This window comes from Lynx rufus, unplaced genomic scaffold (genome assembly GCF_022079265.1).
Source record: "Lynx rufus isolate CCGP_SWC_20201006 ecotype Redwood Valley unplaced genomic scaffold, mLynRuf1.p SCAF_2, whole genome shotgun sequence".
NCBI classification, from domain to species: domain Eukaryota; kingdom Metazoa; phylum Chordata; class Mammalia; order Carnivora; family Felidae; genus Lynx; species Lynx rufus.
This window is the reverse complement of record NW_025814834.1, coordinates 79,064,160-79,076,698: the sequence shown is the minus strand read 5'-3', so window position 1 is coordinate 79,076,698 and position 12,539 is coordinate 79,064,160. Positions and strand designations below refer to the sequence as shown.

At 45.0% G+C, this 12,539-nt stretch overlaps 1 protein-coding gene across 2 annotated transcripts in view; it reads left to right on the top strand.

Annotated features, from left to right (window-relative positions):
• Positions 1 to 486: 486 nt before the first annotated feature.
• Positions 487 to 12,539, top strand: part of FMNL2 (formin like 2) — a 309,457-nt gene continuing 297,404 nt past the window's right edge. For both annotated transcript variants that reach the window (XM_047085655.1, XM_047085654.1), the window contains exon 1: positions 487 to 603. In XM_047085655.1, the coding sequence (XP_046941611.1) occupies positions 487 to 603 (117 nt within the window). The remainder of the gene's footprint in view (positions 604 to 12,539) is intronic.

The window sequence follows — 12,539 nt, the reverse complement described above, 5'->3', positions numbered from 1 at the left end:
CGGGGGCGGGGGCCGGGCGAGGGGGGCATTGTGTCGGGAGCGCCGAGCCGCATTTGTCTGCTCGAGGTGCTTAGCGAGAGAGCGTTGTTTTCGCCGGCCGGGGGCTGCAAGTGTCAGCGGCGGCCGCGGCCCGGCGCAAGACCGAGTCCGAGGACGCACGCGCCAGCTGGCCGCGATCGCAGGCAGGGGGCGGCGTGCCAGAGGAGCAACATGCAGATAGGCGCCCGGCGCCCTGACGACCCCTCCCGAGGCAAAGAGGCCGGGGCGGCGCTGGGGCGGTGGAGAGCATGAGGGAGGCCGGGGGGCGGCTCGGCTCGGAGCGCTGCTAGGGAGCGGTGCGCGCTGCACACTCGCCGGGGCGCAGCGGAGAGCGGGGAGCCGGGCGGGTCGCGCCACGGGGCGGGAGCCGGCCGCCGGGAGCTGTTCTGATTTCCGAAGCGAACGCGAGGGGCCCGGAGCAGCCCCCGGCCCCGGCGTGCAGCCAACATGGGCAACGCGGGGAGCATGGATTCGCAGCAGACCGATTTCAGGGCGCACAACGTGCCTTTGAAGCTGCCGATGCCCGAGCCAGGTGAACTGGAAGAGCGATTTGCCATCGTGCTGGTGAGTGCGCGGCGGGGCTCCGGGCGGGGAGGCGCAGCTGACCCCCGCCCCCTCTTCTTCTCCCGGCGCCGGGAGCGAGCCTCCTGTCCCAAGGGGGAGGCGCCCACCTTCCCCATTGTGGCCTCCCCAGCCTTACTTTTATCCGCTCCCCTCCAGCCCCCGCGCTCAGCTCTCTCGGGGTCCCGGGATGGGGCCGGGGGCTCGGGGCGGGCTGCCTGGCCAGCCCAGAGCCCATTGTCTGGCGGGAGAAGCACCACGCAGCGCGTGTGCCGGGGAGGTGCGGCGTGGGCGTGAAGGGAAGGTGGCGCGGGTCGGGGAGAAGGGGGCGGCGTGCCGCTAAGGCTTTTTGTTAAAAACAACAACAACAACAACAAAAAAAACAAAACCCCAAAGCCCCGCACCCCCCGAGTCCCTGCGGACCGTCCGGCGTGCGGGGTCCCGGGCAGACGGGTGCATGTGGCCGGCGGCGGGTGGCGCGCGAAGGCGAACTTGGAGGCGGACGTAGCGGCTTGGCCGAGGGGAGCTGGCCCGAAAGGGAAAGATAAGGAAACCCGCGGCAGTGCGGCGCCCCGGTCCCTAAGCTGGGAGGGGCGGGATCTGAAACCCGGGCGGGAGAGCAGCTTTGCCTCAGCTCGTTCCTTTTGGTCTTAAACCTTAGACCACAAGAATGTGCAGTTTTGCGGGGACGTGTTTCGAGCTGTTCTGACATCAGGGTCGATCCCTTCCCTCCCCCCCTCCCCCAATCCCCGGCACACACAGCAAAATCCCCGGCTCCCTCTTGAAGTCTGCTTTTAGCTTTTTAAATCCAAGACACTGAAGACTCCCTTCTTTCTCCCTTCTGCTGGGACTAAGTTTCTGAGCCCCTCCCAACCACAGCTTGTCAGTGCTGTGAGCTCCGGAGGGTGTGGCGGCCTCCCCCTCGACCCAGCCAGAGTCTGTACTACAGCTGGTCCCCAGACTTCCGATTTTTAGTGACCCAGCCTCCTTAAAGGGATGTTGGAAGGGAAACCGGCAAGATCCGACGCGTTCCTATTCCTTACACTTGTACATTTACCTTTTCTTAGCTAGTTACCTCTAAACTCTACGAGGCTAGGCAGCAAGAGAACCTTGTACTCAAGGCAGTCAAATTTGCGTGTGCCTGCGGGTGTTTGGTGTGTAACCTCCTAACTTTGGGAAGGGTTCTGAGTCTGAACACCGGGACGTTTAAATTTGCCTTTCTTCAGGCCTTTTAAAAGGGCAGGTTTGACAGGGGGTATAACGTTCTGGAGGCTAGGTTAGCTTTGTGCTCTTCGAGACAACAGAGGGCAAAAGCTTTTTTCACGCCACCCGGAAAGTCTGGTGTGGCAGTCGGGAGATAGATGAGGCCGCCTGTCTTGCTTTGCATCTTCTGTGATCTCCCACAGCTGCTCCCGTCGTTGTGCAAGATGGGACACACTGAAATGAAACAGCATAGGCTTAATTACTTCTCAAGGCAGCCTGGGTGCATACTTGACCTGTCTTTCCAGAGACAACGTTTTTATTAAAAATCCTCTTCCTTCCAGACAGATGGTTCTTACCTCCTAGCTCTGGGCTTTCTGTCTTTTCATCCTGTGGTGCTGTGTGTATGTACGTGTATACTGGAAATGGAAGGGCCAGTGACACAGGAAAACCAGATCACAATAATGCAATTAAGTTCTGCTCAATTGGGATAACGTGTTTTGCCTGAGATTTCAGTTATGCTGTTGATTAATAACACATGATATGAATTAATCTTTAGAAAAAATGTTTCATCATTAGCATGGTGGATTTGTGTTACTCAAGTCTAGCAGTCACAGACTTAGTATGTCACATTTATGATTCTGCATCATAAACTTCTTGGGGCAATGGTTGGTTGTTGTGGTTACTTTTACTCTACTGTGTGTCACACACAATTGCTGGATGTGGTTCTTAGTTGTTGATGATATTTAAGCACCTCACAACAAAAAACGAAACCAAAAAATATCAGGCTGACCTTTTCGGAATAGAGACAAAGCTTTTGGAGAAGTCTCAGCTTGGGGACTGCCTTGTTGGTGATGCACTTGGACGTTAATGTGTTTATTGTAACTCCCCCTAGTCAGCTCTAGCTGCTATTTGGAAACCTACAAGAGGAATTAAAAGGTGTCCTCTTTATGCGCTAATGGAAGTCCAGAGTTAAGGTGATTTCTTTTAAGATAATTTTTTTTTCCCTGAAGTTATACATGTGATGCTCTCAACTTTGGTTTTCTTTGTGAATTGCTTAAGTAGTCAACTCAAACCATTTAATTCTAGAGATCAAGGTAGAAGGATAAATTTTAGGTGGCATATTTTAAAGTACATATGTGGAGAAAATTCTTTACCCTGTGACACAGGGAATCATATTGGCATTATTGATACTAGACTTATTTCCTTATATGATAAACATCATATATGTGATTTGGGAGGAAAACTGGATAGTAGTACTGTACAGGAAAGCATACAAGCACCTCATTGTAAGTAAGTATGGTTTACGTCAATAATTAATGAGACATTTCAGACATGGAAAACAATTACACTCTCAAGCTCTAGAATACTTAAAGCATTGGGAAGGAGTAAATAAAAATGAAAATGACAAGTCCATCTATTTCTGGAAAATCTTGAGACCAAACCTACTCAGAGACTGTTTCCTTACCCCTTCATCAGTCTAAGTTACATTGTATGACTCTAAAAAACTAATGGATATGAATGGAAAGAGGAAAGGAGTGAGTTAGAGATTGTGGAATTAAGATCAGTGGAGGGGTTAACTAAAAAAAAAAGTAATTTTTATAGGAAAAGTTTTGAAATAGATTTGAATTCCTGAACTTCCTGTAATTAAAGACTAGTAAAAATTGGATCCAAATCTTAGGAGCTTAATCTTCCTAAGGAGAGTCTCTCTCCTTGAGCTTGTCTTCAGCACTGTCATAGTAGTTATAAAATGTATTTCTGGGAAAACATTACTCCTTGTATACATGTAACTGTTTGCATCTTTGTACCTACCTTTCAGATAGGGCAGTAAAGTGATGTGCCTTTGTGCATACGTGTGTGATATTTTTGTTAAACTGTTCGATAGAAGTATTTCATAAACTCGGTCACCTACTTTTATTCCTTTAGGGTGTGTATGTCACATATTTTACAGGTAACATTGGTGTGTATGTATTTTTTGGGTCCTACACATTTATAATTAAATATCCATGTGGCTCTTCATTGTATTAAACATTGCCTAAATGTTGGAAATATACGTACATACACATACACCCTCCTCTGCCCTTTATTTTCAAAGATGATGCTATGAAGTTTATTTTGGGGTGGGGTGAAGAATTGATGGGCTCTGTCCAAGAACACCTTTTTCTACATTAGACATTCTGTATCATTCACTAATTTTTGGCTTGAAGTCATTGTTTACAAATAAAATATAAGTTCCCTAATGCCTTTGTCAAGGAGCTGTCGCAAGGATTCGTTCTTTGAATGTCAGAGGAGAGGATAATTTTAAGCCCTCTATCCTAGCTGCTGTATCTCTGTGTGATATCAGATATCAGGCTGCTGTGCAAACAGATTCAAAAAGACGGATTAGAAAGTGATGGTTTAGGGCAGTATTATGTCTGTGAGAACTACTTGGGTGTGTGAATAATTTGAGTCGATTTCTTTCCAGTTTTTTTTTTCCTTCTTGCCCTGAGGTTGAACATAGTCATTCTGCTTTAGGAAGAAGTAGGAACGTTTTCTGAGTACCTATTATGAGTCCCTCCCCCCCCCCCCCCATGCTTACATTATTCATTTAATCCTCACAATCATTCTGGAAATAAAATTACCTAAGTTGCCCACAGTCCTACAGATATGGAATAACTGATCTAGGATTTTTAATCCAGATTGGGCTTTCTGCCCCCTCTCCCCCACCCCATATTATACTTCCTGAGGCCTTTGAACTGGAAAGGGGGAAAATGCCTGGAGCTAGCAGTAAAGCTGTTTAAGAAAAAAAAAAAGAAATCCCTAAATCTGATAAATGCAAGTTTCAACTGTAGAAAATAGACAAAAATGTCTTAGAAGTGACCGCTGTGAGGTGCGCTTGATGTTTTATTTTCAATGTCAAACATTTTGGCATCCTCACTATGCCGTTCCATTTTTCAGGCATGGAGTTAAATACTGGTTTGGTCTGAAAGTGTGCTCTTTGGTTTTTTCTATCAAGGCAGACTTGAACTACCTTGGTTGGGAATTTAGGATTTCCAAATCAGAGGAGAGACAATCTGTCAGTGCCATGCATATACTGTGAATGTAATTCCTTGTGAAAGGACAAGGAAAGTCAAGTTTTAACGTTTAAGTTTATTTCCCTTTGCAAGGTGTTGTTCTCTTTTAACCACTTCCAAGGAGAGCTCTTGCCATGCAGTCTGCTGAGCAGATGGATGGGTGAGAGTGTAGTTAGGTCATCGTCAGATGCTTGCTGACTTTTCTCACATCCTTTCTCCTGTTACGGAAAGGAGGTAGAGAAGTTGGGCTGGGGGCAGGGTGGAGCGTTGTAACTTTGAGCCAATTCTAGCTCATCCTAGGTGCTATCACTGAGCCGCTTTATTTTACCAAAGTTGGGAATATATGCTTCTTATTGGGGTGCATTCCACCTCCCATAATGCCAGTATATTTGGATATCCAGTACAGAAATCAATCAGAGGTTATTATCTGAATACAAATGTTTGGCTCCAGTAAGAGACTGGCAGCAACACAAACTGATGACCTTTGGGAAGAAAAGGTATGCATGCCCTTAAGTCCTTAGGTGATAAGAATTACTTTTGCTGGTGGCCTCTCATTTAGCAAATAGAATTGGCCTGGGAGGCAGGAGACCTAGTTTCTAGAATTAATCTGCTGCACCAGGTTGAGCAAGTTAAAATCTTTTCCCTGGTCCTTGATTTTCTTCCTCTGTAAGTTGGAATAAAATTTGACACAACTATTAAGATAGGAGATTTTTTTAGATGATAGCACTTGAAAGTGTAAAATTTCCAGAATCTACCGTCCTGTGCTGCATCAGCTGACTTTGCATTTTGAAGAGCTTTGTGCATGACTGTGTTTTAGCTGTATTCTGTGTGGTCTAGAGAGTAGAATTGCCAGGGTCATTGACTGAAAGCCACCTAAGCTTAAGGAAAAGTGTATTAACATTTAGAGTTGTCAAGGAAATGAACAGTGAGCTCTCCGTTAGAGTTGCTCACACAGAAGCTGTATGAAAAATGCTGGTGACTGGAAGTTCTTTGCAAACCCAAGACCTGGCTAGTGGCTATTGGCTTCAGTGGTGCCCTCTTTGAGGTGAGCCTGCTGTCGGCAGTTTCTAGACCTAGAATCCTAGCACCTGAGAGTGGGGAAGGATCCCCCCACCCCCACCCCCCCCCCCCCCTGCCGCGTAGAGTCCTCCTGGGCTTAAGAAAAAAGTGTGGGCTCATGTTTGTTCTGGAAATTCATTTTACTTTACAGAAACTGTTGCTTGAAGGGCTTGGTCTTAGAAGTGTGCTCCTTTTTTTCATACTTAGGACTTGGGGCAAAAGGGCAAGGTGAAGTGGGCTTCTTTATGCTTACGGGTAACATGTGGCATGAAGATGGCTGATAGAAGCAGCGCTGATTCCAGATGATCCTTTCCACTTGGCAAGAGAGTGCTGGCAGTTGGAAGCCTCTTAGGAACAAAGCACTGACACCTTAGAAAAGAACAGACTGAATTGCTTAAGAGTGGGGGAGTGAGTTGCAAACTGTCTCTTCCCTTCTAGAATGGGGGTGTTTCTTCCCTTTCCCCACCACGAGAACTATGTCCCCAGGCTTTGGGGTCATGGTTTGTATAGAGAGGCTTCATGCACCTTGTTCGCTCTCATCTACTTGAATACTGCTGGCAGAGATAACTCCTGTCTTTTCTTTCCTTTAAGATAGTGCCTGCACAGACTGCAGGTGGTCTCCCCCTTTCCCAGTCACCCTGTCCTCTTTTCCCGGAGCTTTCAACCAAACACCAAGGAGTATGCAGTTTCCGTTGGACATAATTTGGAAGCAGTGTCTAGGGAAGAGCTGGTAGGCCGGAGAGCTGTGATGCAGCGGAGGCCCACAAATGTGGGCCAGGATGGCTGGGAATTCCTACCCGAGGTTTAGTGGTATTTGTTGTAAACAGGAGAAGTGTACTTTCTGCTCACAGTCTTAATAAAAAAAACAAACTGAGTCACATCTTTGTGCCCACCACACACAAAACAAAAACCCATGACCAGTGGCAGAGCTTACAGATAGTCACCTCATAACAAACTTTTTCTAGCTTTTAGGACACACCAAATGTGTTCCTCAGATCACATTTTTGGTGTTCTTGTGCAGCCTGTAATGGGCTTTAGTGACTTGGAATTCACACATAGTCTACTTTGTTCTTTGAGGAGTTGCTGTTTGTAAGCCCCTCTGTCTGTTGCTACAAAAGCTGAAAGCTTTGAGGTGTTTAGATCCTGCTGTAGCTGCAAGTAATCTCTCTCGACTGATTTCTGTGGGGTAAATGGTGCCCGTGCCTGGTTTATACTAAGAACTTGTTGGCTTTGGGAAAAGTGTCCGATTAGTTACATTTTTGGCCCTGTGGCTCATGTTGGGCACTAAGGTATGCCTGTTACCTGAAGGTCCTGCCTTGAATTAAGGATTTGCTCTGGAACCTGACTTCTTTTCTGTGTTGTTCTTTTTTTCCCTTGGGAGTTGCATTGAACGCTTTAAGGTAGGATAATGAAGGGATTGACAAGCCGAAATGGTAGTCCTCAAACTTGGCTGTATATTGGCATCACCTGGGAGCCTCAAAAAACCATAGATGCCTGGGTTGATAAATTGGGTGTAGTAGGAAAGGAATTGTTTTAGAAGTACCAAAAATTATGGGGAAATAAGGCTAAGTGGAGAAGAGGTAAAAAAACAAAACAAAACAAAACAAAACAAAATTTCCCCCCCAAAATCTTAAAGACCTTTGATTCAACTGAAAGCATCAAGATGAGAAATAAGAAATGGATCCAAGTCTGTTGAATTTTAGACTCATTTAACTATTTAAGAAATGATCATCAAATAATCATGATGAAAATTGACGGAGAAAGTTCTATATATTATAGCTCAAGAGTGAACAGTGGCCCTGAGGTGTACTTCTGGAGTAGGAAAATCAATAAATCAATTGTATTTTTGCTTAGGCCTCTATTCTCAAGCTTAATTGTTTGTTGGTTCAATGTAGGCCTTTTGCTTTGATCTCTGGTTTTACCACTTACAAAGACTTGATGAGCTTGGCTTCCCGGAGAGAAATTCAAATACACTTGTGAAATGTAAACAACATTCATTTATTAAGAATCCTATAATCAGGGCAAATTGGCATGCTTATATAAGCAATTAGCTTTGAGAATAGAAAGATAAATAGGATGGTAGGTCAAGAATGAGCTGATTGTTCTCCATGCAAGACTCTAGTTATTTCTTCAGTAGTTATAACATAAGCAAATAGACATTCCTCTTATTCATAATCTTTAGCATTTGTGGTTTGGGATTTGAGGACAGCGTATGTGGTTTTTTGAATTGAGAGGATAGAAGCAATTGTCTCATTTTCATCTAGAAATATAAATAAATCATTCAAGGAAATGTAGGTAGTTTATAATCAGATAAAACTTTGCAGTAATTGGGAACAGGGCAAGAGAAGGTTTGGATTTAGATGGGAATATTAAAGAATGATAATGGAGTTATTTTTATTTTGGTGGGGAAGGTAAAGAAGATGACTTACAATGGCAGAAAAATGGAAAATAAGCTCATTTATTTACTTTTAGGGAGTGTGTGTGTGTGTGTAGAAGAAAGCATTAGGATAACTAATAGGAGACGTTGGTAGGACACAATTAGATTTGTTCCATGGCAACATTGCCCAGTGAGGTCAGTACTGCCCCACCTCATCTCTGTGGAAGCTGGGGAGCCTACTTGCAAAGGCTAAGAATCCGGTCAATCGGTTTTGTAGGTTAGTTTCACTTCTGGCCCTTTTAGTCCCCAGTATGGTCAGTCTTGTGGTTCTTCCGAGGAAGCTGTCTCTTTTTAGTGACAGTGGGCTATCTTGAATAATTGGGATTTGTTATCCCCAAGGACTTCTGCCTGGTGAACTTAGAAGGCCAAGTCAGTCCAAATGTCTTGGGACCGGGAAGCTATAAACTTGGAATTGGTGAGTCCTCGGGCCTTATCACACAATCCTTATTCCACTGCCAACGAATGGGGCCCTCCAGATGTGAACCAGTAGGGACTGTTTAGAACTATGTGGCCTCCTGGGTTTGTGGAACCATTAAGCTTGCCAGGTTCATTCTCTCTAGTGTCCTTTCTCAAAAGCAGTTTTGAGTGTCAGAGTTGTCGGCCTTGTGGAAAGCATTTGTTTGCTTTAGAAATTTCTAGATTGTGAATTTACCAGATCCTCATTTAATGGAGTACTTCTTTAACATTAGTATTTTTTAAAAATAGGTTTTCTTTTGTTAAATTTTTTTTTTGAGAGAGTGCTTGGCATGCGTGAGTGCCAGGGGGTGGAATGGGGGGGGGAGGGGAGAGCATCCCAAGCAGGCTCAACACTGTCAGCACAGAGCCTGATGATATGTGGCTCAATCCCATGAATTGTGAGATCATGACCTGAGCCAAAATCAAGAGTTAGACATGTAACTGACTGAGCCACCCACACACCCCTTGAAAACTTTTTTTGGTTGTTATGGAGGAGGATATCTCCAAATCAGCCTTTAGAAGATCTTTTTATTGAAGAAGAAGATACAAACAGAAATGGGCCCATATCATTAAGTATGCAGGTTGATGGATTTTCACAAACTGAATGCACTGTTGTAACTGGATCAGGAATCAGAATCTGTTTTCTGGTTTTTTTCTTCAAATGTGGTTCAGCTTGGCTCCCTGCTGCCCAGCCACTGTCACTCACCTGAACTTAACTTTCTGCATGGTCAGACGTACGTGAAAGAGTAGACCACAGGATTGTGCCTTGCGGTCTTCTTGTAAGTGACTCTAACCATGAGGTTTCCACTACTTCCTTTGAGAGATTTCCTCAGCCCAAGTAGGCCTGACCGTTAGGAAATATTGACATTGTAGCATCTTCTTGTTTGTGGTTATCTCCTCATTGATAACCCTAATGGTATTTCTTTTGTGTGTGTAGCATCTCTCTATTTCATAATACTGAGAGGAGGACATTTTGATTTGTGTTCCTAGAGCAAAGCGTGAATGGGGAGCATTTGCACTGGGGTTTCACTACTTGGAATTCTGCACCCATAGATACAAATTTTGTTTATTCATTGTAAGCCTAAATTCTGGCCTTTAGCTTTTGCCATCTTCCTTGATTCCTTTGAAATATTGAAAGGTATCAGAGTGCAGATTTAATCTTGTGGCCCAGTTTTCCTGTCAAAGCCCTATCTATCGTGTTATTCTAGACATTGGTGTGATTTGAGAGGCTCTTCGGCCATGTTTGTTGTTAGGGTTTCCCTTCCACACTCACCTCTGTAACTTCTGTATCCCTCCCAGAGCTGTCCTCGAAATCGTCCACAGTCTGGCCAGACCCCTCTCCTCTTCTGTCTCCTTGCTTGAACACTCCCTGCACACAGAACTTTCCCTCCATTATGCCTTTTCTCGCAGTGACTCTCCTGCATGGCAGGTGCTTCTTGGCTTCTCTCTTTCTAGGATTCTATCCAGCCTTCAAGGCTCTTCTGAAATCACTCCTCTTCCCAGTGTCCTTGTAGGCCAGCATCAGCTTGGAGGAGGTGGGAAAAACAGTTCTCCTCTTTTTGATCTTTTTATTGTATGAATAGTATGAATTATTTCTCTTACTCATTGGGCCCTTGATTAAATACCACCTTGTATGAGGTGTGATTGTAAAATAAAGGGATGCTTTTATGTGTAGCTTCGTAGCCATTCATTATACTCTTAGCCATCATTTATGTCTGTTTTATTTGCCAATTCACATTGTGGGCTCCTAGAAGACCAGGATCATATCTTACAGGCCCTGGCACTTTTCCTTATTCAGCACAGCGCTTGGCCCAGGGAAGTCTCAGCAGGCATTTACTGACTTGGCTAGAGAAGGATATGATATGGGCTGAAACAGGACAGGAACTGAGTAGCTGACCACACTGGGCTGACTGTTAATTGCACATAACTTGCCAGTTGTGTTGAAGTGACACTTTGTAACAGATTCTTACTCATCCTGGTATTCTCCTTATCACTCCTTTGTAGTAGGTGCCCAGGAATACTAAGCGTTCATAGTAAGTTGACATCATGCTTCACATGACTCCTTGTGGAAAACTGGTGAATTAAAAGAGGAGGAGGACAGTGAAATGGCCAACAAAATCTATTTTTTTTCACTGTCACCAAGCCAGATCAGTCCGTCATGTACCATCATCGAGGGAGTAGTAGTAGCCCAGTAGTCTAGGGCTTTCTAAAAGCAAAATGTTCCTTATGATGCTTTATTTGGAGTCAGGCACGTTTAAGTGAGCAGTATTCCCTATTTGGGCAATTTGGTGCTTTGCTGTTTGTGAAATGCTTTCAAATTATCTTTTGTGATTCTATGAGTTCTTTTATTTTTTAAGTTTATTCATTTTTGAGAGAGTGCGAGCACGCAAGTGAGAGAGGGGCAGAGAGAGAGGGAGACAGACAGAATCTGAAGCAGGCTCCAGGCTCTGAGCTGTCAGCACAGAGCTCGATGTGGGGCTCGAACTCATGAACCATGAGATCATGACCTGACCCGAAGTTGGATGCTTAACCGACTGAGCTACCCAGGCACCGCATGATTCTAAGAGTTCTCAGTAATTGAGGCAAATGTGGCATGAGGGTGTGTGGCTTGAAGTTCTACAAGAAGGTAGGGAGGTTTGTGATCCCATCTAGGTCCTTAGCACCAGAACTCCAGTGGGGTTCTTAGATTCCATTGTAAGATAAGCCACTCATGTGCTTACTCATGTTCTGTCTTGTGCCTCATAACCATTATCTCTGATGCTCTCAGCAACCTTTGGAGGGAGATACCTTTTGAGGCAGTGGGGCTCAGAGTGATGTACCAAGTGATGGAGGCAGGATTGGAATCCAGGCCTGTCTCATGAAAGAACCTGCTGCTTTCTCCTGTACCACCCTGTATTTTCTGAATTAGCTGTGAGATGTCATTAAATTTGTGTTTTTGTTCTTCATTTTTCATATACCTTCTGGATTAAATGCATTAATTCATACTCTTGATGTAATTTGTGAGTCCCGTGTCCATATGGTTGTGGATACACTAAGCTCTAAGGGTTCAGAGGGAAAGTGCTGTTTCTGTATTTTGAATATTTAGCAAAAGTTTCCTTGGAATAGGAAGTAGAGGGATGCCAGCTTGGTTGTGCCCATCATGAGGCTACGTTTTTTATTCTACATTATGCAGTTGTGCCCATTTGTCATTGCTTAAGAAGGGATTGTACTTGAATCGGAGTCCAAGAACATTTATTGAGCACTTACTATATGCCATGTAGTGTTGTAGGATGCAAAGGTGCATGAGGTTGTCTGGTCATCTGTCCTCAAGGAGTTGATGATCTAGTGGTAGGGGAGGACAGTGGGTGGGTCGGGAGCTAGACATGAAAAGCATATACACGTACGTAACCGTAGCTGTCCCGTTGCTGCAAATTGTTATATGGAGTATAAAATAGGAAAATGTAAGGTGGTGCCTTGTCTGTAAGATCTGAGGGCTGGGGAGTAGGCAGCCCGCGTGTGAAGATCAGGTAGGAGCCCTCCAGCAGGAGTAGCAGCCAGGGCTCCTTTTGTTTCTTCCCTTTATGGCTCAGTATGGGGTTCCGCGGACCCTGGAGCAAACGAAGGGTGTAGCATGTGGATGTCTACTCGGCTTTAGACCTTACCTATGGGGAAGCCTCAAGGTGGAAGCCCAGGAGTCTATTTCCTTTGTCCTGACAGAGCTGTTTCTTGTAAATGGCGTTGTGCAGTCACAACTC